The sequence below is a fragment of the Notechis scutatus genome, chromosome 1 (assembly GCF_049901735.1).
Source record: "Notechis scutatus isolate UNSWTSFEM ecotype Mainland chromosome 1, rNotScu1.2, whole genome shotgun sequence".
Taxonomy (NCBI): Eukaryota; Metazoa; Chordata; class Lepidosauria; order Squamata; family Elapidae; genus Notechis; species Notechis scutatus.
In genome coordinates, this window is record NC_142009.1 from 305982147 (window position 1) to 306008086 (window position 25940).

Consider the following 25940-nt stretch of genomic DNA (forward strand, 5'->3'; position numbering starts at 1 on the left):
AATCCTTTCCCTTTTATCTGATCATTCCCTAGGCAGCATCTTTCGCCCCCACCCCATCTTCCAAAGTCATTATCAGATTCCATTAGAGAAACCAATAATTCACTGTGACCTGTCATCAAACTATACTTACACAAATTCCCATTTACTTTTAAATGTTACTGGCATGTCACCAATTACTCTTTCCATTCTCAAGTGGCTTCATTCATAACATCAGAGATATCAGAGCCTGTTATTTATCCCTCTCTTGGTCAAATATAGTTAGGTAACCAACAGGTCCTAGATAACAAAAAATGCACACGCTTCAGGGATTTTACTGTTTACAGAAATGTGACAATTTGCTAAGCAATAAGCACCTCACATTCTTAACCACAATTTTCCAATTAACTATCCTACTTCTAAAATATCCCTTTCTGTCCAAAGCTGAATCACTTTTAACTGTGGTTTTGGTTGTGACTAAATACCATATCTATATATCCAGGTGGAGGAAATTTTGCAAAACTTCATTATTACATTGCAGAAAGCTATTTTTTAAAGTCAGGCTGAATTAATACATCATATGGTACAGACAATGTGATGCAACCATATCTCTTCAGATTCACCAGTGTCACAAAATTAAAATTAAGATTTAGATGGAATGGTTTCTCAAAATACTTAATGAAATAAAAAGAACAAAGATCCATACATTCGGACTGGAACTCAGCCTATATGGGATCATCATAACCATCACCATTACCTGGTCAGTGGGCAGTCTTGTAAATTGAATGAATGAACAGATAAATAAATAATCTGCTCCTTCAGTTGTTGAACTGCTCTTCTGAACTTATCTGAATTTATCATTTAAAATGTTTTTGTCCTGTGCTTATGTCAGCTTGATTCTAACCTCGCTTAAGGAAATCCTACATAGACTAAGACAGTTTAGCAGCAGCTTGTAATATATTTGATCTGGATGAAGGCCACTACATCAGAGGTGATATTCAGCAGGTTCTGACCAGTTCCGGAGAACCGATAGCGGAAATTTTGAGCAGTTCAGAGAACTGGCAAATATCGCCTCTGACTGGAGATTTTACAGTATCCTTTCCCTGCCATGTCCACCAAGCTACATCCACAGAACCGGTAGTAAGAAAAATTGAATCCCACCACTGCAGTACATCCTTCTACTGGACAACTGGCCTGTTGCTGTACCCCTTCCACTTTCTGTTCCAGGAAAACAGTAGCCAATTGCTTTTCTTCTTGTAGGAACATCTTCCTGGAGATAAGTATATTTTTTGTGTAGGTATATATGTGTTTGTGTGGCTACATGCAGACATTCTCACATACATGCACACAACTGTGTGTGGAGAGAAAGAGAGAGAGAAAGTAAGAGAAAGTTAAGGTTGAACAATCAAATTATAGGTGTATTCAGGCACAACAGCTTAAGAAAAATTCCTCTTTTCAGCCTGCACCCCATTTTTTATCCTTCCTTATCATCAATAAGGAAATAGTACATGGGTTATCTGGAAGCTATCTCATCCACCTCAGTGGACTAGAAGAACAATAAAAATCTGGGATTTTTTTTTCAAATGGAGGGGGAAGTTACTTATTCCAGGTAAACCTTCCACTAGCAGAGACTCGGGTTTTTATGCTGACCCTCTAATTCAAGAATGAGGACTAGCCTTGACTCCAATTTATAAGTTGGGTTACATGCCAACAGAAAAGGCTAATCCTTGGCTGCAAGCCACCTGAGCAAGTGCCTGCTTTTGTGAGAAGGTGATTTGACTTCTTGAGCTGTTAATCCTAGCACCACACAATAAATCAATCATTATTAATCTAGTAGCTAAACATTGGGAGGAACCCTACTTCTCACTGGCAGAATAGTAGCTACAAAACTGGGGCAAAGTTGTTTCCTCCAGGGAAGGATAACCTCAGTATTGAGTGTTTTTCAATCTTCACAGTTTTAACAGATGTGGATTTCAGCTTCCAGAATTCCCCAGTTGGCTGAGAATAGAAATCCACAAATCTTAAAACTTGCCAAGGTTGAGAAATACTAAGCTAAAGGTGCTGAATAGGGAGGCCCACAAAAATGTGTCTTCCTCAAAATCTTGAATGCAGCCTCTCAAAGCCATTCCCAAAGTAATGGAAATGATTAAAATATGGGGAGGGGCATTCATATGGACTTCATTTATTTCATTTTCAATTAAATTAGACTTCTTTCTGATTTTTTCCCCATTCTTAACACAACCCATCAGATTACTCAAATGCTTATTGTGACCAAGTCCTCAACAAAAACAATTACCACCAATCTGTCTTCCATCAAGGACCTGTATACTGCACGAGTGTAAAAGAGGGCTGTGAAAATATTTACAGACCCCCCACATCCCGGACGTAAACTGTTTCAACTCCTTCCCTTAAAACAATGCTATACTGCACACCAGAACAACTAGAACAACTAGACACAAGAACATTTCCCCCCGAAAGCCATCACTCTGTTAAACAAATAATTCCCTCAACACTGTTCAACTATTACAAAGTCTGAACTACTATTACTGTTAATCTTCTTATCACTCCTTATCACCCATCCCCTCCCACTTGTGATTGTAGGACTGTAACTTTGTCGCTTGTATCCTTACAATTTATATTGATTGTTTCCTAGTATGATTTAATTGCTTATTGTACCCTATGACTATCATTAAGTGTTGTACCTTATGATTCTTGACGAATGTATCTTTTCTTTTATGTATACTGAGAGTATTTGCACCAAGACAAATTCCTTGTGTGTCCAACCATACTAGGCCAATAAAGAATTATATTCTATTCTATTCATTGCCCAAAATAAGAGAACATGAAATGGTTATTATTTTCCACAATGAACTGAATAGAGGAAAGAAAACATGCTGCAAAATGTGGCCTGAATAGCTCTAGGTAAGCTGCTTCCTGTGATTCAAATATCTTCTGCCTCACCCCTTCCTTCTCCAGTTGCTTGCTTTCAAAGGCACACCTTTTCTCCTTCTCCAGCCTGGTTCTTTCCAGACATGGAAAAATTTACAAAGCTAATTTGATGGTGGTGATCATGTTCTTGAGTTCCAGAAAGCTCCCTGTAGCTATCTAAGTTTTATTAGCCACATATGTGTGTATATTACACACACACACACACACATTACTTATATATAAATAAGTATCTTATTTATTTATGCCAATAGGTAGTAACAGCCAACTGTAAGCATAGAACATTTTTTTAAGGGTATTTGCTAGAAACAATCTTGATTATATTTGACCCCTTTTTATGATCTTGGAGAGAAAAGCAAGAATTAGTTGATGAAATCTGCCAATGATAGATTTTCAGCCAGTTTATGGGTAGGATTGAAACTGTCAAGATGCAAAATGAGGTGAAGAACTTTAAAGATGCAGAATGACTTGTCCTCATGTAGGTCCATATACTATCTCTTATATATGAGCCATTTGAAGGACATTTGCGAAGTAGAATTTCTCTGTCAATGGAATACCAACTTAATGATATAGGTAGAAATAGCAGAACTAATATAATCTAGATTTCCTATCTAACATCCTACCAGGATGGTTTGAAAGGTAAAAAGAGAGAAATCATACAGCTGATAAAACAAAATCAAACATTGCTTCTTTCTTTGCCCCAACCAGCTTAAATGCAATTTCCAATCTGCACTAGATTTGGAGCTGGACTGGAAACTGCAAGTTTCTAGCTATCTTTGGAATCAAATTCCCATAAACCAGCGAGACCTATAGCCAGGGATGATGGAAATTTTCATCCAAAACTCTGACCAGTTCATCCAAAACTTAAGCCAGTTTCCTGCCACTCTTCAGCATTTATTGTACTTTGATAATACGGATTGTATTATCATATATGGTGGACTTGTAGGAAAGTCCAGGAATTCTGGCATAAAATTCAAAGTTGGTTAGAAGAAATTGGTGAGATTAAACTTGCGTATAAACCGGGGTTGTTTTTGCTGGGAATCAATACAGAGAGATACAGTAAGGAACTAATGTATCTAATAATACACGTGATCACGGTAGCAAGATTAGTTTATGCTCAAAAGTGGAAAGTTAAGGAAATTCCCAATGAAACCGAGATAATTAAAAAGATATGGACATGCACCAAAATGGAGAAACCAACATTGGAAATAAAAAATAAGGACGAGACTGAATACTATAAAGTATGGGACAAATTTTATCAATGGTGGGGAAAAAGGAAGGACTTAAAATTAAAATAAGGATGTTAAGATAGTAGATTAGAAATATGGAAAATTGCTGCAATGTATAAAGAAATGTATATATTATGTAAAATTGTATTATATGCTATGCATAATAGATACGTATGACAAATAGGTTTGTCAGGATGATTTCATCACGTTCATTGTTTTTAATGTTTTTATTCAATAAAAAAATTAAAAATTTAAAATAAAAATAAAGAGTTCCTAGCTTTCACAAAGCAGCATGGGTTTCTTGGTGCAAAACTGGGCTTTCGTGCTTTTACCAAAATAACCAAAAAGCAAGTGATACATTTATTTGTTTTTCATTTTTTAAAAAAATGGAATCTGGATGCATGAGATTGCTGCCTGAGCACCCTTTCAAGAAACCAAACATAAATTTGTGTCAGAAAGTCTCTTGAGAAAGAGAAAAATATTAATTAACTATTGCTTGATGCTAAACTATATTGTGCCATTAGGTAGATTATGAAGCAGGAATTAAGCATAAACAGCCTGACTCTAGCCTCAGGGGTAGCTTACTATATGAGGAAGAACAATTCAACTACAAAAATACTAACTACTAGTGCCAGTAAAAGCTTAATAATTGTCTTGACAAACAACATGCCGAGTATGAGAGCTGTAGTCTAGCCTCTGGCCATTTAAACTTTGCAGTAGTATTGAAAAATTTAAGATTGTTGGACTTTGAATGTTTAGATTTGAGATTTGGGTGGAATAACATTTATGTATGGTGAAGATTGCCAGGAGAAATATCAACCTCAAATATGCAGATGATACCACTCTAAAAGCAGAAAGTGAAGAATACACTAAAGAGCCTTTCGATGAGGGTGAAAGAGTTGGTTTGAAACTCAACATTAAAAAAAAAACCTGAGATCATACCATCCAGTCGCATCACTTCCCAACAAACAGAAGGGGGAAAAATGGAAACAGTGACAGCTGTGAGATTATAAATTCTCAGTTTTGAATCAACAGGAGACATCACGAACAACGTCCAGCAATTTTTATACAGGAATTTAACCTTTCCTGTGTATCCATTTATCATCAATAAAGAATTGATGGAGTTTAGTAAAATCAAGTCGAATGCCTTGAAATGCTCTTATGCTAAAGTTGCCAAAGTAGACTTTGTTTACTAACTCTTTTATGTGCTATACATTTCTCGCATATTTGTCACAATCCACAGCATCCATAAGCTTCTACAAATAAGTCACATCATACCTTAGTCCCCTAATGACTATCCTGATGTAGGCAACTTCCAACTTCCAAAATTAACATGCTTTCCACAGGCAATATCCATTTCTGCTTGCTCCTACTTTCTCTAACTTCCTCTGCTCACTACATTCAATTCCTTCTATTATTTTCTCTTCCCATCCGCAAACATCTCATTCTAGTAGTTTTGCATACAAAACTTTATACAAATAGCATAATTATCTATTCACAGCCTACAATATCCAGGCAATCCTAGAAATCTCCTCAACTCCTTCAAAAGTTATTTTTCTACTGCTTTCATTAATCATATGTCCTAAGTATTTTATCCCTCTTTCCATATATAGAAATTTCTAACTCATCTCTCTAACAATTCCTTAAAGGACAACAGCTTGTATTGCTGACAAATAAACAAACAAAATGCCATAGGATGGAGCACCTTTGCTCCTAAGGACTCAAAAGTCACAGACATAAAGGCGTAAAAGTGGGAGGTAGCAATGAGGCATTTTGAATCCATGCTCTGAAATATATTAGTGTCAATTCTCTGCTTTTAGTAAAATGTGAGTCAGATTCAGATCCCATTCAGATGGAAGCACATTCTAAACCTCAAAAAGTTCCAGAAGTAGAACAGAAATCAAAATAGTATTCAGAGCAGAAAAGAAATATACCTGCCTCCCTTTATATGCAGGTAAAAGATTGCTGTAATGTCTAAGGCTGCACGAGCAGGTTACCTCTTCTCTCCCCTCTCCCAGAGAAGCTCAGCAGAGAGAGAGAAAACTGTAAACGGAAAAAGCAAACCTCAGGCCGCCTTTCTTATTTCTCTTGCAAGGCAAACAGTCCAGGAAGGGGGAATACAGGGAGGAAAAATATTAAACTACACAGAAATCTCACCTCCTTTCAACAAAATAATTCTCTCTATATTTGTCTCTAACTCACTGACATTTTCCACAACTTTCTCTCCCACTTCTCCATAGAATCTTTCTCATTTCTCGGTCTTGCAAACACGTACAACAATGAAACAAGTACAACATAACAAGTACAACAACAAAATCTTGCAGCTTACTGTTTCTTTATACTAAAGGGAATCTTTCTAAGGGGGTTAACATACAGGCATTCTCAGGTCTCAGGATCACTTTGCCTTATCACTCCTTATGACCTTTGGAACATTTCACAGATACTCACATTTGTACTGCAATCAGACTTTTTGTGTAAACAATTGCACATAACAATATTTCATTACATGCTTTCTCCATTCAAACTATCCTCATAATTATTTCAGGGAGCTTTTTTCTAATTAACCTTTTTTGTACTATTATTAGAGGGTCTCATCCTCCCTACAGGTTTGGAAATGATTACACACAGGCACCTTCACACACTATTACTGCCATTTGTCAGAAATGGTATAGGGTTTTCGCTTGGGCAGGGGGTTGGACTAGATGACCTATAAGGTCCTTTCCAACTCTGATTATCTGTTATCTGTTATTAAACAACATTTCCAGTCCTGGGGAGGTGTTGTCCCTTAAATTCCCCACTCTTTCTGTCCTTGGGCAACCTGTAGCTCATTCTCCAAGCAGTGGGTTGGGCCATATATATCACAATCAATTCAATCATATTCATTCCTACATACTATTATTATCGATGTGCATCTAAGAATGTTTAACAGAATTCACATCAAAACCAAATTATCTGAATGTTCCCATTTAGACTTGCTAAACCCCGGGTGGGAAGACCACTAAACCTTTCTGCCTTACTCTTAGTAAGAGCTTTCAGAGCTTTCTGGCTATATTCTCAAGATCTTTATAAACTGCAGTATTTCTTTTCTTCCATTCCTTCTTCCTACCACACATAACAACATAAATTAACCAAATATTCTTTGGTCAGCCCCAATGTCTGAAACATCTTACTGTATGGATGGGGCTTTCCAATTATTTAAGCATTAACTTTTTACTATCTGCCTCTGCCCTGAGCAGAGATATTCTATCTCTTCTAACAACTGAGTTCTCAATTTATTTTTCTCAAACACCCTTTTTAGGGCATCTACCTAATACAGGTCAGATTCCCTACATCATTTTGGTTCCACTAAACCAGTGGTTCCCAAACTTTTTCAGTCCACCGCCCCCTTGGTGCTACAAACTCATCCTCGGTGCTCCCCACCCAGGGGTGGGATTCAAATTTCTGTGGGCATGGCCTAATTTGAGGGTGTGGCTTGCTGGTCACGTGACTGGGTGGGCTTGGTTTGCTGGTCATGTGACTGGCTGGGCAGGGCTTGCTGGGCGTGGCTTGCTGGTCACATGACCAGGTAGGTGTGGTCTGGTGGTCATGTGACTGGGTGGGCATGGCCAGGTGACTGGCAAACTAAATACACGTGGTCCTCACTTAATGGCCGGTTGTTTAGCAAGTGTTCTAATTTATGACTGGCCTCCCCAGAGCTACTTGACCTGTTTTTTGGAGTTTTGACGGCCATGCACACACATACACGTGACACCCTCCCTTCCAACCCTGCTGGAGCAGGTCATTGCACTAGAATCGGCAAAGCATCTCTGATTAGATTCTAGCAGTGAATAAAATCTAATCAGAGATGCTTTGCTGATTCTTGTTGATTTGTTTTATTTGTATCTCTTTATTTTATGTTGCTGAATTGCATTGACATGTGTGTCCCTTCTTGTGCACAACCCAGAAGCTTTTGTGATTCTTTGCAGCAAAAATTACCGACCTCTGGCTTTGCTCTACTTTTCAAACATGCCAGTACAGCCGCGTTCTAGGTGCCGGCCCCACAGGTCCACCCCATTGAGCCCACTGCATTGGAGGGACCTGCCCAAGCAGGTCAAGTCAATGGGGTGAGCCTGAGAGAGGGAAAGAGAGAGAAAGAAAAGAGAGGGGGAGAGAAGGAAGAAAAGAAAGAGAAAAGGGAAAGAAAGAAAAAGGGACAAAGAAATAGGGGGGATGGAAGGAAGGGACAGAAAGAAAAAGAAATAAAGAAGGAGAGAGGGAGGGAGGGAGGGAGAAGAAAGATAATGAGATATCTATTCTAGTCCAATCACCTGCTCCAGCAAGGTTAGAAGGGAGGGTGTGGGTGTGTGTGTGTGTGTGTGTGTGTGTATGTGTGTGTGTGGGTGTGTTTTTCTCCTCGTAATTTACCAGTACATTTTGGTTTTGCCTTCTTCAGAATTGGCACTGTAATTAATACATTGGGGAAAAGTAATTTTTAGAATGGATATCTGGTCCAATGGATCCTGTTTAAAGCCTCAACAAAATGTGAGAGCTTCCTGATAGTCTTGACCATGTTTTGTCCACAAAACCTTTAATAGAAGCCAAAGATGTTTCAATGTGCTGGCAAAAATGTTTCAATGTAGAAAAGGGCCTCAGTCTAAACTAGGTCTCATTTCAATCTGATACATCAGGTCTCCCTCTCTCTCTCTCTCTCTCTCTCCCCCACCTCTCCCAGACTGGCTTTGCTCTACTTTCCCAATGTGCCTGCGGGGCTGGAGCTTTGAACATGGATGGATGGATGGATAGAGAGAGACAGACAGACAGAGAGAAAGAGACAGATAGGTAGGTAGGTAGGTAGGTAGGTAGGTAGGTAGGTAGGTAGATTGGTAGGTAGATAGGCAGATAGGCAGGCAGACCTTTTGGATGAATGTATGGATAGGTAGGTAGGTAAGTAGATTGGTAGGTAGGTAGATAGGTAGGTAGATCTATATTGGTAGGCAGATAGGTAGACAGAAAGACAGGTAGGCAGGCAGGTAGGTAGGTAGGCAGGTAGGCAGGCAGACAGACAGACATTTTGGATGTATGTATGGATAGATAGATGATAGATAGATAGATAGATAGATAGATAGATGATAGATAGATAGATAGATAGATAGATAGATAGATAGATAGATAGATGATAGATAGATAGATAGATAGATAGATAGATAGATAGATAGATAGATAGATAGATAGATAGATAGATAGATACCAGTAGATAGATAGATAGATAGATAGATAGATAGATAGATAGATAGATATAGATAGATAGATAGATAGATAGATAGATAGATAGATAGATAGATAGATAGATAGATAGATAGATCTATATTGGTAGATAGATAGATAGATAGATAGATAGATAGATAGATAGATAGATAGATAGATAGATAAGTAGACAGAAAGGCAGGCAGACAGGCAGACCTTTGGATGTATGTATGTATGTATGGATGGATGTATGGATGGATGGATGGATGTATGTATGGATGGATGGATGGACAAACAGAAAGAAAGAATACAACACCAGTGGCACTTTGAGAAGGTTAGTAGAGCAAAGCCAGAGTGGGAATTGAAGTCCACACAAATTGCCAAAGTTGAGAAACACGGGCTGAATATATCAAGCCAGCCATTCTGGTTTAGAGTTTAGCATGCTGTTTGATTCTGACTTAATCAATGAATAAACCATAGCTAAGATCTTCCTGCTCCTTAATGCAGCTGCCCCCTCTGCCCCTTCTCCAGGCCCTTTGGCATCCAATTTTGTAATGCCAACCTCCCCGGGGCAGCGATGCAGCCGACCTCACCCTTTTTGCTTCAACCCAAGGTCCACTTCCATCGGGCCAAGCAAGGGGAGGTACTCTGCAAACGCTCAGAGACTCCCAACTAATCAGTGAAGTGTTCCGCCCATTTTTATGCTCCACCCAGGGGGAGGAAGGCGTGCGGAAGCAGCCCAGACCGGCAGAGGTGGAGGGAACAATTGCTTGGAAATTAAGTAAGCAAGCAAGCACAGGGCTCAGTCGGAAGAACCGGGCTGCAGAGGGAGGCTAGGTTCTAGGTCCGGGACAGCCATGTAGAGGCGAACCGAACCAAGCCACGAGCCTTGGAGAGCTGCAGCTGCACCCACCCGCATCCTGTGCACAAGCCTGGCTGGCTGGAGAGTCAATGGGCTGCGTAGCTGGCAGTCAGTGAGCCTGCGGGGCCGGCACCTCAAATGCCCCCCTGCCACCTCTTAGTGCCCCCCTGCTGGCCCCCTTGCCTCTTACCGCCCCCCTAAGGCATCCCACCGTCCACTTTGGGAACCAATGCACTAAACTAATTCCAGCCAGGTCCCTGTGTATTCAATCATTGTCATTTTATTCAATTGCTTAGCATATGGACTTAGCCATTATTCTCCATTAACTCAACAATTCCCTTAATGGAGAGATGTGGGTGAATAGAAGGTATTTCCTTATTCCTTATTATTCCCAGGATCCTTAACAACTTTTTCCATTTCGGGCCTCCATCACCACCCAAGACTTTACTCAGTTTCTCCTTGAATACTTTTACCTTCAGTCACCACTCTACACGTCTAACCTTTGGCCAATCCAGTTGCCTGGATATGACAACATAGAGGAAATCTTAATACATGTCAGCACTTCCCTCTAGTGCAGTGGTTCCCAAAGTGGGCGGTACTGCCCCCTGGGGGGCGGTGGGATGCCTTAGGGGCTAAGAGGCAAGCGGGCTGCCAGGGGGATTCTGGAGGAGTCCAGCCACACCGAAAAAAACACACGGCTCCTGGAGGGTTTTTTGCAGGCACAGGGGATCAGCGCAGCACTACAGGCGGTATTTACCCTTCCCATCCCAGAAGCACTGAGCCGCGACAGGTCCCCACCTGGGCCAGGTCAAGCCAGCTGCGAGGAAGGTCTCCTGGCAGCTGGCCGGATGGACCCAGGGCGGGGCGGTTCTCCTGGCCCGGTCTGTCGCTGCCTCCGAGTCACCCAGGAAGCTCAATGAGTGACATCAAGAGCCACAGAACAAGACAGATGGAAAGCAGGGCTTCTTCCCCGGTGCCACCCAGAGCCCTCTGGCAGCAGCCAGAGATGAGTCCTCCTCCACAGGCAGGTGACGGGGGTTCTCTCGAGGAGCAGCAGTGGGAAGGCAAGACGTATGAGCGCCCCCTTGTTGTGCCAAGATTTCCAGCAAATGGTTCTGGGATGGGAAGGGTAAAGGTAAAGGGTAAAGGGTAAGGGGTTTGAAAAGCAAAGGAAAACCTCTGGCTTTCACGCTAAATCATGGTTAGCTGAAGCACAGCCTAAGTTAACCTAATTATCTGGGTTAGGTTAACATTAACCTATTAACCATTCTGATGGTTTAGGTTTGCATTGTAAAATTACACCAAATTGTAAGTCGTTAACCACACCTTCAGCATCTCCAGTTTACACCGGGCTAGATTTCAACATGCATGGTGTAGAGAGGTATTGAAAGCTAAGCAGCATTCAAAGTTCATAAATTATTATCGATCATAGAAAGAAAGGGGTATATAAGAAATACCTTCTAAGGATGGTGACATTTGTACTGTACAGTATAGTATTTTCATGTACTCCTTTCATCTTTCTTTGATCTCCTTTGAACTGGTTACTATCTGTCCATTAGCATCCTTTACTACCCAATATGTGGCTGTGACCTCCTTCTAAGTTCAGAGAACTTTTGGATAACTTTCCTTGGTTTTCTATGTCTGTTTTTTTCAGTGTCTTTACAGATATTGTTCTAATACTGCTTGTCTCTGCTAACAGCTCTGAAATTCTGTGGTCTTTGTCTTTAATTTTGACTTAGAAACTGGGAAACCATGAATTGCTCAATTGGGGATTAAAGCTGCCTGGGTCACTCTCTCTTAGGCCAACTTACCTAACAAGGTTGTTGTGGGGGGAAAAGGAGAGAGAACACAGCCTTCAGTAATATACAATTAATGTGTGCTATAAATATAGGAAATAAATAAAATTGATTTCATTCCACAGTGTCTCTAGTTTTCTATCAATGAGGTTCAGCAATTGAACCAGTGTAAATACCCTTTCTTATTTGCTACAGCAAATAATATCACAGATAGTCCTCAACTTACGGCCACAATTGCTCCCAGAATTCTGTTGCTAAACAAGATGATTAAGTAAGTCATGCCTAATTTATGCAGTCTAGCGACACCAAAAAAACCACGTGGTGGCTGCAGGCATTTGTGACAAGGGTGACGTGGGCTGGCGGGGAGCCTAGTGACAACAATGGCTCAGCCCTGGCTTGCTTTCCCTGGCAGCGAGCTGTGGGAGGAAGGTAAAGTCACAGCCATGGGACGATGAAAGAGGCGGTTGTGGGGGAGGGAATGGGGAAATTAAGGGCCGGGCCTCTGAAGGGGGAAACAGGGTGATGCAGGATTGGCCCAGGCCTTTGACAGATTAGACCACACCTGCCTGGGCAGAAAGTAGGTAGATAGGTTAAGGAAGGGATATAGAGAGAGAGGGTATGAGAGAGAGGGAACGAGAGAAAGAGAGAAAGAGACAGAAAAGAAAGAGAGAGGGAAAGAGAAAGAGAGGGGGGAGAGAGAAAGAGGAAAAGAGAGAGAAAGAAATAAGGAAGAGACAAGAAAGTAAGAAAGAAAAAGGGAGAGAGAAAGGAAGAGAAAGGAAGAAAAGGGATAGATGAAGAAAGGGGGATGGAAGGAAAGGATAGAAAGAAAGATAGAGAGAGAGGGAAAGAGAAAGAGAGGGAAGATAGAAAGAGAGGGAATGAGAGAAGAAAGAAAGAAAGAAAGAAAGAAAGAAAGAAAGAAAGAAAGAAAGAAAGAAAGAAAGAAAGAAAGAAAGAAAGAGGAAGAGAGGAGAAAGTGAATGGGATATGGAGGGAGGGAGAGAGAGAGAAAGAGAAAGAAAGAGAGAAAGAAGTAAGAGACAAGAAAGAAAAGAGAAAAGGGGAAAAAGGGAGAGAGAAAGGAAGAAAAGGGATAGACAAAGAAAGAGGGGGGATGGAAGGAAGGGACAGAAAGAAAAAGAAAGAAAAAGAAAGGGAGGGAGGGAAGAAAGAGAAAGTGAATGAGATATCTAGTCCAACCACCTGTTCCAGCAGGGTTATAAGGGAGAGAGAGGGAGAGGGAGAGGGAGAGGGAGAGGAGAGAGAGAGAGAGAGAGAGAGTGCATGGCTGTCAAAACTCCAAAAACAGATCAAGTAGCTCTGGGGAGGTCAGTCATAAATTAGAACACTTATTAAGCAACTGGCCATTAAGTGAGGACCACTTATATTTGGTTTGCCAGTCACATGGCCACCTGGCCATGCCCACCCAGTCACAAGACCACCAAACCATGCCCATCCGGTCATGTGAGCACCAAGCCATGCCCAGCCAGCAAGCCACGCCCAGCCAGTCACATGACCACCAAGTCACGCCCACAGAACCAAATGTTAAGAAATTTAAATCCTACCCCTGGGTGGGTGGCATTGAAGATGAGTTTCTAGCACCAAGGGGGTGGTGGACTGAAAAAGTTTGGGAACCACTGCACTAAACTAATTCCAGCCTGTGTATTCAATCATTGTCATTTTATTCAATTGCTTAGCATATGGGCTTAGCCATTATTCTCCATTAACTCAACAATTCCCTTAATGGAGAGATGTGGGGGAATAGAAGGTATTTTCTTATCCCTTATTATTCCCAGGATCCTTAACAACTTTTCCATTTCAGGCTCCCATCGTCACCCAAGACTTTACTCAGTTTCTCCTTGAATACTTTTACCTTCAGTCACCACTCTACATGTCTAACCTCTGGCCAATCCAGTTGCCTGGATATGACAACATAGAGGAAAGTTTAATACACGTCAGCACTTTCCTCTAGTGCAAGCTGTTAGGTCGCGGGTAATGAGACATGAGATGGAGTCAGCTCCATAACGATCTCTTTATTTCTCTAACAGGACTGTGTGCTGCAGCCGCAGCAGCTCCTTTTACATTCGGGCTGCTCACGGCTGTAGCCAGTGACAGCTGTTCAATTTCCTGCCGCCAAGGACCAACCAATCCCAAGTGAGTATGTTAATACATAACACCCCTCCCCTCTTGGTCCGGTCCACCCAATCCTGTCTTCACCTACCGTATGTAATCATGTAAGTAGGCGGGGCTTTTATGGATGCGACTGGACCTGCACAACTTAGTCACTGTTTGGTCTCTGAACTGTTCGGGTGGATTTACCGTTTCTCCTGTTCTTCCCTTTGGAACCTCCTGGAAATTTCTGGTTGTGGTGGTCATTTTGTTCCCGCTAGAGGCCACTCTTTTGGCTTCTTCTCTGGCCTGTTCCTGCCTGGCTATGCTGTCCTGCCCTAGGGATTCAGGTAGTGTTTGCGTTTTCCGTTCAGAGCTATTCTTACTTGTTTGGGTTGTGTGTTGTTAGTTGTCAGGGTTTGTTCTGTTTGTGTCCTTGTTTGTGAGGGGTCTTCCCCCTCCTCTCTGGTTGTGTTGTGCCTGTGTGAGGGGTCTCCCCCTTCCTCTTTGGTTCTATCTGTGTCGCCCCTCATTCCTCGGTTTCTGAGCTGGTCTATGTGCCTCCTCCAGCTTCGCCCGTCTGTTGTATCCACTCTGTAAGAGCAGGGCCTGGTTACCTGGGTCATTTTTGCAGGTATCCACAAGGGCCCCCCTGTTAGATTCTTAGCGTACCCTAGGTCCCCTGTTTGAAATGTCCGGCATTTACTGGATGAGTCTACTGGTTTATCTGGGTTATATGTGGGGTGTAATCTGTCTAGGGTTGATCTCAGCTTCCTTCCCATGAGTAGTTCGGCGGGGCTGTTCTTTGTTGTTGCACTGGGCATTATATGTTGTATGTTTAACAGTTTATCTATCTTTTCTTGTGTGTCCCCGGGCCCTAGCTTTTGTAGGGTTTCCTTTGTGTAACGTACCATGCGTTCCACCCATCCATTTGTGTGTCCTGGTGCTGTTAGTGTCCTGGTGCTGTTAGTGCGTGTCTTATTCCATTCTGTGCTAAGAACCCTTCAAATTGGTTTTCTGCGAACTGGGGCCCATTGTCAGATACAATTAAATCTGGCAATCGGTGAGTAGCAAATAGCCTCCTAAGGTGTCTAATTACGGCTTCTGTAGTGGTGGATTGCATGATGCTTACTTCCAACCATTTGGAGTATGCATCCACCACTATTAGGAATGTGTGTCCTTTTACTGGTCCCGCAAAATCGATGTCAACCTTGACCACAGCCCCCTTGGCGTTTCCCACACATGTGTGTGTGCTGCGGGAGGTGCTGGCCTAGATTCTTGACATTTACAAGTTGACACCCAGTCTCCTATTTCCTTGTCCATCCCTGGCCACCATACATAGGTCCTAGCCAGGAATTTCATCCTTACAATCCCCGGGTGTCCCTCATGTAATATTTCTCGTATGTTTTCCCTTAAAATCTCAGGCATGATCCCCCGATTCCCCCCATAGTACACACCCTTTCAGAATTGAGAGTTCCGTTTGTCTGTTTCGGAATGGTTTGATTTCATCAGTGGTTTCAGTCTCTGGCCAACCTTTCCCAATTCAATATTCGTGCCAGGGTTTTGTCTCTTGCTGTTGCCTTCACGATGTCTGCTGCTGTTGCCGGTGCTTCTTCTAGAGTCTCTATTAGAAAAGTAAATGTGGTTGGAGATGGGTCTTCTTCTATGTTGGGTAAAGACTGAGTGTGTCTGCATGGTTTATGTCTTTTCCGGGTCAGTGTATCAATTTGTAGTCTTAGGTGGCTAGGAATTCTGACCAACGCATCATTCTAGATGATAGTATGTTTGGGGTGGCTTTGTTTCCTGTGATGAGGCCCAGAAGTGGCTTGTGATCTGTAATTAGGGTGAATTTCCTCCCATAGATGTATTCGTGGAATCATTTGACTCCGGTGACAGCAGCCAATGCTTCTTTCTCTAGTTGGCTGTAGTTCTGCTCCGGCTTCAATAGTGTTTTGGAGTAGAAGGCAATGGGGGTCTCTTTTCCATCAGTTAACATGTGGCTGAGGATGACGCCGACCCCGAAAGGTGATGCATCGCAGGTTAGGGTTACCGGAAGTGTCTCGCTGTACTGGACTAATATGCTGTCCGATGTGATTAGGTTTTTTATTCCGCAAAATGCTGTTTCCTACCATTGCCCCTAGGACCATGCCACTTTCTTGTCAAGCAGTCTGTGTAGTGGCTCTGCAATTGTCGCTTTCTGTGGTAGGAATATATTACAAAAGTTAATAAGTCCTAGAAAAGCTTGTAGGTCAGTTTTATTCATGGGCCTGGGGGTTTCTTTGATTGTTCTGATCTTGCTCTCGGTTGGGTGAATTCCTTCCCTGTCTATCAGATAGCCCAGGAATTCTACTTTGGTGGCGGCTAATTGGCACTTCTCTTTTTTTACCTTCAGCCCCACTTCCTTAAATTTACTTAAGACTTCCCTTAAGCATTCGCGCAATTGTCTTTTGTCCTTGGCCAATACGAGGACATCATCGAAGTAAGGCACCACCCCTTTAATCCCTTGCAACAATCGTTCCATTGGGCTCTGGAATAGCCCCGGGGCAACGCTGATCCCAAATTGTAATCTGTTACACTTGAATGCCCCTCTATGCATTAAGATCATCTGGGCTTCTGTCTCTGCGTCTACCGGTAATTGCTGGTAGGCTTGTGTGAGGTCAAATTTTGTAAATATTTTTCCCCAACCTAGGGAATACAATAGGTGTTGTACCACTGGGACGGGGTATGCGCTTTGTTGTAGGGCGTGGTTAAGGGTTGCCTTGTAGTCCCCACAGATACGCATGGACCCGTCTGGCTTTACTGGCATGACAATAGGTGTTTCCCACTTCGTATGATCAATTGGTTCTAAAATCCCTTGTACGATGAGCTTATCTAACTGCTCATCAATTTTAGGTTTGAGCACGAAAGGAACCCGCCTCGCTTTAAGTCTTATGGGGGCTATGGTTGGGTCTAGGTTAAAGGAGATCGGGGACCCCAGGTACTTGCCTAGTTCTCCATCGAAAACATCTTGGAATTCTTCCATCAGGGTCTCCTCCCACTCGGTCTCGGTCTCCCGGTGACTTCGATTCCAAGTGGCTCAAACCACTCGACCCCAGCAGGCTAGGCTGGTCCCGGTCTACTATGGTCAATGGCAGGACTCCGGAGTAGTTTTTAAATGTCACCTTGAATTTTCCTATGCTTATCATGGGAATTTTGTTCCTTTGATAGTCCTTTAATGTTAAGGTCTGTTTTTTAAGCTGATTTCTGCTTATTCTTGGAAACAATCGATTTATGGTGTCCCAGGATAGGTATGATCCTGAATCCACTTCCATCTGACAATTCTGACCTTTTATGGTAACCTGGACATGGACTTTCTGGATGTTTGTTATGTTGGAGTGGCCCACGGTCATCGTCTGGTGTGTCTCGCCTCTCCCTTTTGTTGCTTCTTTTCCTCGCTGGTTCCTGTTGGATTGGCTTCATTGGTTTTCTGATTGCTTTTCTCTGTTCCGTGGGGGTGTACCTCATCTCTGTCTGGGAGAGTAGTTCTTTGATGCTCTGCAGGCCCTTGCAATGTGTCCCCGCCGGTTGCATCATTGGCAAATGTCATTGAGGAAACGGCATTCCGATCGCGGATGGTTTCCTTTGCACCAGGTACACCAAAATTCCTTTCTTCTTCCATTTCAGTTCTTTGTGTTTCTTTCTGAGCGGAGTTGGCTTACCCCCTCATTGTCCTCATCACTTTCCGACTCAGACTCAACGTCCTCATGGTGGGTGGTAGTGTCTTTTGATGATGCCTGCGGTGCCCTATTCATCTTTCTCATGGCAGCTGCCAATTTCTGTGACACTTCCACTGCAGTGGCTTCCTCAATTGCTTCTTTGAGGGTTATTTTGGGCTTAGTCAGAAGTCAGCTCTGCAATGTCAGGTCTCGCAGCCCGAGGACTACATGGTCTCTCATCACCTCGTCCATGTTCAGGAACTCACATGCTCCGGCAATGTCTCTCAGGGTTGCAACGAAATCACTGATGCTCTTGCCTTCTTTTTGGTCCCTTCAGTAGAATTCATGTTGTTTGATGAGGCAGGACACTGGTGGTGTGTAGTGAGCCTGCAGGATCCTTTCTAGGTCTGGCCAGGCCGTCATTTTCACGTCATTTGGTGCCAACAATGCTTTGGCCATTTTAAAGATGGAGGTCCACAGTGTGTGAGGAAAACCGCTCTCTTTCTTTGCTCTGAAATGTTCATGAGATCGTTCCCTTCAAGGAACATATGGAATTGGTCGACATATGATTCCCAATCCTCAGTTGTAGGATTGAACGGTGCAGGTGGCGTGTTTGTTCCGGCCATTTTGTTCAGTTCGGTGCCACGTGCTTCTTGCTGGTTCTGTTGTTGTCTCAGTATCCCATCCTCATCACCAGTGTTAGGTCTCAGGTAATGAGACATGAGACAGAGTCAGCTCAATAATGATCTCTTTATTTCTCTAACAGAACTGTGTGCTGTTGCCGCGGCAGCTCCTTTTACATTCAGGCTGCTCGCGGCTATAGCCAGTGATGGCTGTTCAATTTCCCGCCGCTGAGGACCAACCAATGCCAAGTGAGTATGTTACTATATAACACATCCAATACATCACTGTCATTCATTCAAGGAGAAACATCCACCAGTGAGACTACTCAGTACCCAACACCTACTCACCAGTGCAAGCAATGGACTTCCCTGCTCGGGCGATACCTCCCTGGTTGTTCAGGTCTCCCCATCAGTTCCTCTTAGTGAAGAGCTCTCCTCTGGAGAAGGCAGCTGTCTTACTCCGGATGCTGAAACAGCAGTGTGGCATCTCCCAGTGCAATCAATCCACTCTCTCCAGAGAGCAAAGTCTTCGAGCCCCACATTGGGTGCCAATTGTGAGATTACAAAATCTCAGTTTTGAATCAACAGGAGAGTTCATGAACAATTTCCAGAGCTTTATTGACTTTTGTAAAAGCCACCACCTTGTCCTCTTCTGTAACATGCTCTTCTGGGTAGAGGCACAAGGGCAATGAGACAAATGATTGTACAGAGTTTTATACACTCAAGACCCCAAAACCTCCCACCTTCATCACTGCCCCATTGGTTAAAATGAGCATTGGAAGATTCTCAGATGATTTTTAGGATGATGCCTGGGTTCACAATCTAGCCATAGTAACATGCTTATCATTTGTTCAACAGTGGTTATATCCTGCTCTGTTTACATTAACTGGCTTCTCTTCTGGATCATCATGACAACTATCCTCAAATGGAGGAAGCTAATGCTGAATGGATTTCATCTCGTTAGCATTTCTGTCTGTGTTAACATTTCACCAGGGTTTTTAAGGTTATATAGAAGAGAAAGGTATAGAAGAGAAATATGTTGATCCTCTTACATTTTTCTTTTAAGGAATAATTATTTCTTCTTTTTTACTTCTCACACAGCTTTTATTTTCCTGGGTTTCAAGATCATTGCAGATGGCAACTGCAGCCATGAAATTAAAAGATGTTTGCTCATTGCAAGGAAAGCTATGGCAAGCTTAGATAGCATACTAAAAAGCAGAGACATTACCTTGCTGGCAAAGATTCATACAGTCAAAGTTATGGTTTTCCCAGTAGTAATGTATGGCTGTGATAGTTGGACCATTAGGAAGCCTGAGCACCAAAGAATCGATGCATTCAAATTGTGGTGTTGGAGAAAACTCTTGAGAGCCCCCTGGACTATAAAGGAGATTAAATAAGTCAATTCTAAAGGAAATCAACCCTGTTCTTTGGAAGGACAGATACTTTATTTGAGGAAGCTCAAATATTTTGGTGAATTTGGAAGGTGAATATGTTTAGGACTGTGGGAAAACAAAAATATAGGTTATTGATCTATCAGATTCAATAAGGTCTTTGGATGATAGCAGGCCCCAGAATAAAGAGGCATGAACCAACCAATAAAGAGACATAAACACATCTATATTGACTAGGGCTATTTAGACTAGAGGTCATAATGCTTTTCTCAGCTGTTCTTCCGGATTTAATGATGAAAAAGACCACTCATGCTGAACAAGTAGTGAGGTTTTATTCTTCTTTCATTCCAAAATATCAGGTAACAATGAAGCATAATAGTTTAAAGTCAGCTCTGGCTTCATCTGCAGCCAGAGCTGTATTTATGCATGTCATACATTAACTAATTACATAATTAAGGCATCCAGCATCCGGCCAATGCTGACAATGATTACAACCATCCGGAATATCTATCACACCAGGTTACTGTTCACTACAAAATATACAGGTTATGTTCTAACCTAAATAAAAGCTACTGAGTGGGCAGTTGAATGTGACAGTTGGAAGGAGTTGTTGTTGTTAGTTGCGAAGCCATGTCCGACCCATTGTGACCCCATGGACAATGTTCCTCCAAGCCTTCCTGTCCTCTACCATCTTCTGGAAGGAGCTGAGCAGATGCCAAAAATAGGCAGCATAATTTGGGGTCCTTAGAAGGCAGAGTTATGGAATTCAATCATCTCTGTTAGATTAACAATAATTAATAATAAATCACATGGAGGAAATCCCCTAAAATGCAGGGAGAACTTCAAAACTATCCAGTAAGGAATATGCATGGTTTTAGGGCATAAAATCCTAGCTACTGCCTGGGATGAGGAATAGGTATTCTGGGCAAGAAGAGACTGTTTGGTTGTTATGGACTCTATGGGAAGTTTCCTTTACACCTTGGAGTAGATGCTTCTTGGTCTGAGCTAATGATGAAGTCTGATATACTTTCCTGTCAGGAGTTAATTGTCAGGTTAGCCATGCTGGGAAGGAAATATAAGAAAACACCCCAAGAGATGGAACAAAGAAGATGAGTATTACACAATCATCCAACACACACAGCCCTAAGTATTTAGTTTGGACTTCCTTGATCTATCACCCTCCAGAGACAGTGGATTAAAACTCCTATCACTTCCATCAACAAAAGGGGATGGGAATGTGTGTGAGATACTTGGAGAACTCTAAATTAGCTTATTTCATGAGTCAAACAGAATGGAACCTTCCAGAATTACAAACACTCTGTTACATTTACTTAACCCTGTAAAAATAAAAAGGGCTTTCAATATAGCCAAGAGAGACAAGTAATTGAATAGAATAGAATAACACAGTTGGAAGGGTTCTTGGTGGTCTTCTAGTCCAGTGGTCGCCAACCAATGGGCTGGGGACCACTGGTGGTCCATGAGAAAATTTTGGTAGTTCATAGAGAAATGTCACCCCCAAAGCACCCCCCCCCAAAGCAATTAATCCTGGCTGCATGGGAACACAAGGCTTCACCGCCCACATGGCCCATGGGAACACAAGGCTTGCATCGCTTGCATTGTGAACAATACGAGGTAGTGAGGGGAGGGAGGAAAGGGCGGAGGGCAGGAACTTGCCCCACTCACCCCATGCACCTCGCCTGGCCACTGGGCTGCTTCTTTCCGTTTCTTTCATCTTCTGCTTTTGGATGCACACAAGGAAAGCAGCAAAAGTCTTTCTTTCTCTCCCCCAAACTCCACCAGAAATGAGTCTTTGGGACCCTGCAAGGCATCCTGCTCCAAGAGGCTGCGCTGGTGAAACAAGTCTCACAAAGACTCATTTTTGGTGGAGTTTTGGGGAGAGAAAAAAAGACTTCTGCTGCTTTCCTGGCATGAAGCCAAAAGTCTCTCTCTCTCTCTCTCTCTCTCTCTCTCTCTCTCCCCCTGAGAATGGAGCTGGAGACGGTATCCTGTGATCCCAAATAAAGAATGCTCGATCAGTAGGAAAACAGGGTGGGGAATTTTCCTGCAGACTTTTTTGGGGGGATTTCCCCAGGGTCTCTGGTCCACGGGATTTAAAATTATGAGTTTGGTGGTCCCTGAGGTCCAAAAGGTTGGTGATCCCTTTTCTAGTCCAACCCCCTGTTTAGTCAGGAAACCCTACACCACTTCAAACAAATGGTTATTCAATCTCTTCTTTAAAACTTCCAGTATTGGAGCATTTACAACTTCTGGAGGCAACTTGTTCCACTGATTAATTGTTCTACTGTCAGGAAATTTCTCCTTAGTTCTAAGTTGCTTCTCTCCTTGATTAGTTTCTACCCATTGCTTCTTGCCCTGCCCTCAAGGAGAATAGCTTGACTCCCTTTTCTTTGTAGCAGCCCCTGAGATATTGGAACACTGCTATCATGTCACCTCTAGTCCTTCTTTTCATCAGGCTAGACCAGGGGTTGCCAACCTTTTGGACCTAAGGAACCAGCAAACTCATAATTTTAGATCCCAGGGACCACTAACTGGTTCTGTGGGTGTGGCCTAATTTGTGGGTGTGGCTTGGTGGTCATGTGACTGGCTGGGCATGGCTTGTATGTAAATATTATATATATTTATATAAATATTGGAATTTTTTATAAAAAAGAACAACTTTTACCCAAAATCAGGCAAAACAGGCAGGCAGATTGAGTTGCTCACAGAATCACAGATTCATTCAGAGATCTATCTATCTGCCATCGGCTAGCTCAGTCTGTCACATAAAATTTGCTTGCAAGCAAACTCATAAAATTTGCTTGCAAGCAAACTCACAAAATTAACTCACAACACACCATGTATGTAAATATTGATTTTTTTTATTAAAAAAGAGTAACTTTTACCCAAAATCAGGCAAAGCAGGCAGATTGAGTTGCTCACAGAATCATTCAGTGATCTATCTGCCATCGGCTAGCTCAGTCTCTCAAATTTGCTTGCCGTGAGTCTGCAATGAATTTGCTTGCAAGCAAACCTTCAGTCCTAAGGGAGGTTCGGCTATCCTTAAAAGCAGAGCCGAAGATCTAAAGACTAGCTAGAAAGCAAGAAGTCCAACCATTTCCTGCTTCCTATCTAATCTAAATCTCCCGGAACAGCAAAATAGCTGGTGGTTGGAAAAACAAAAGGAAAAATAGCAACTTAGCAGGCAAGTTTGCCAGATAAGGAGTGAGTGGGCAGGGAGGGTTCCTGCAGACCATGTGGGTGGCTCAGCCTTGTGTTTCTGCGCAGCCTGGATTAATTGTTTTGGGGGGGGGTGCTCTGGGAGTGAGATTTCTCTGCGGCCCACCAAAATTTTCTCACGGCCCACCAGTGGACTGCGGCCCACCGGTTGGCAACCGCTGGGCTAGACAAACCCAGTTCCTGCAACTGCTCTTTATATGTTTTAGCCTCCAGTCCCCAGCACGCAATGGATATAGAATATGTCTTAAATGCCATGCAGAAATTTAAATTAAAGTCAACCAATTTCAAAATAAGTATATTTGACACAGGTGTCTGCTTAATAAATAAGGCAAATGGAATTAAAAGGGAACAAGTTGCCCCTTGGAATCAATACAGTTCAACAAAGTTGCTCCAGGCAGAAATGTTACACAATACCCTTTGGAGAACCGACTTCAGTAACAAAAAAAAAGGGGTGGGGGGGTTTGGTAGTAAGTAAAAGGAATTTATACAACCCTCCTTCAGCCAATAAAGAGAATCTGGGTGGTGCCAGTTCTGGAAGGTCTTTGATTGCGCAGTGCATAAGTCATCTAACTTGCTATGAAAGATAAAGGAAGCTATGATAATCAGAGGAGGATCAGGGGGTCTAGTCCCTAGCTGAGTGACCATACTATTCAGCTGAATCATCCCTTCCCTCAGAACTGCTGTGCAGTAAAAAAAAAATGAATAGAAAACTGCATAAAATAATGAGCCTTTCTGGAGGAAGAAGACTGGATAAAAATAATATTTATTATTTTTAAAAGGTAGCAAGCCTCATCATTGTTCCATCTAGTCCCTATGGTGTTGCTAAACTAGATCGCAGTAACCATCTCACATGATGGGACTAGGGGTTCAAAATGTATCAAGGACCTTATTTGGGACAAAAATAATCCAAAAAGAGGGAGGGTAGAACAAGGAAGAAAGGGTTAGCTTCATTTTATACTCTGAAAATAAGGTTTTAATGAAAGGCACCGAGGGTGGGGGATAAGAAAATATGGGGCATTAGTTCCTTAGATGATAATGCATACACTGTTTTGCTTTTTTCAAAATCTGATAATAAACCAGACTTGCTACATTTGGGGATCCTTCTTTCTAAATCTTGCCCCAAGGAGCTCTGACTCCGTTGTCACTCCTTTGTATTTGTTTTAATTATACTACAAACAATAGGTTTGTTTAGTTGATGTTCAACATGAGTGCAACTAGAGGAATCATTGCACCCACTAGACTTCACTAGTCCCACCCAAAAAACCCTTACATCCGATCCTTACTATGACCAATCCTGTTGAAGATTCATTTGTGAAGGAAGCAGTCTACATAGGAAACGGGTTTAAAGCCTTAAAAATCTCTTATCTCGATGCCCCAGATCTCTCTCTCCCTCTCCCTCCCCCCCCCCCTCTCTCCCTCTCTTCCTCCTCTCCCATTCTCTCTGTCACACACACACACATACACTCTCACACACAGAGATTCAGAAAAAAATACCCTGCGCAACGGCAGCACCTAGCCCATCAGGATAAGCAGGTTTGGAGCTGATCAGTAATTGGATAAGGAATCCATGCTTCTGTACTAATTGGGAACCTACCAAGACGTCCTGGAACGGGAAGTGGCAAAGCAGTCCCTCCTGGATGCTGAGGAAATTATTAAGTCTCCTCACAGGCACCAGAAGACAAAGTCGACTACAGACTTTGCAAGGGGAGGGTGGGTGCGGCGAGTGGAAAGAACAAGAAGCAACGGGAGGGGGAAATCCAGCCGCGCTCCTATGCCATCCCAAGTGATCGAACCGACCACCAACTGGGAATAAACGGCAACTCTTTGCGTTTGAGAGGGGAAAGAAAGGTGGACCAGCGCCTCCACCTCGCCAGAAGCATCGCCCTTTTTTCAAAATGTCTCAATCCTAACTTACCCAAAATCTCCTTCCTCCGTTGCGTATGGGGCTGTTCAGTGTAAACCCACTCGAAATCCCCGCGGGTGACCCGGTTACCCATTCCTACTATCGCACTAAGCAGGCTCGCCTCCGGTGCTGTACAGAAAAGCGCGCTCCAGAGACGCACCTTATATTAGCCTGGAGAAGCCTGGAGACAAACTCCGCCCCACGCTCGCCCGCTTCAGCCACCGAGCTCCCAGAGCCGTCCAGCGAACTTTGGCTTTGTGAATAGAATAGAATAGAATAGAATAGAATAGCATAGCATAGAATAGAATAGAATAGAATAGAATAGAATAGAATAGAATAGAATAGAATAGAATAGAATAGAATTCTTTATTGGCCAAGTGTGATTGGACACACAAGGAATTTGTCTTTGATGCAAATGCTCTCAGTATACATAAAAGAAAAGATACGTCAAGAATCATCAGGTACAACACTTAATGATAGTCATAGGGTACAATAAGCAATCAAATCATACTAGGAAACAGTCAGTTAAAATCTTTAGAATACAAGTGACAAAGTTACAGTCCTACAATCACAAGTGGGAGGGGATGGGTGATAAGGAGTGATGAGAAGATTAACAGTAATAGTAGTGCAGACTTTGTAAATAGTTGAACAGTGTCGAGGGAATTATTTGTTTAGCAGAGTAATGGCTTTAGGGGGAAACTGTTCTTGTGTCTAGTTGTTCTGGTGTGCAGTGCTCTATAGTGTCGTTTTGAGGGAAGGAGTTGAAACAGTATATGTCCGGGATGTGAGGGGTCTGTAAATATTTTCACGGTCCTCTTTTTGACTCGTGCAGTATACAGGTCCTCAATGGAAGGTAGGTTGGTAGTAATTGTTTTTTTCTGCAGTCGTAATTAATCTCTGGAGTCTGTGCCTGTCCTGTTGGGTTGCAGAACCAAACCAGACAAGTT

General features: G+C 42.6%; 1 protein-coding gene across 3 annotated transcripts in view; it reads right to left on the reverse strand.

Moving 5' to 3' along the window:
* Positions 1-25128, reverse strand: part of DEGS2 (delta 4-desaturase, sphingolipid 2) — a 43743-nt gene extending 18615 nt beyond the window's left edge. The window contains exon 1 of one of the 3 annotated variants that reach the window (XM_026680233.2): positions 25006-25128. In XM_026680233.2, coding sequence (XP_026536018.1) covers positions 25006-25087 — 82 coding nt within the window. In that variant the 5' untranslated portion in view covers positions 25088-25128. Of the gene's footprint in view, positions 1-130; positions 268-18810; positions 18927-25005 lie in introns of those variants that run through there. The other 2 variants (XM_087952184.1, XM_087952185.1) reach the window with 2 other exon arrangements.
* Positions 25129-25940: the final 812 nt, after the last annotated feature.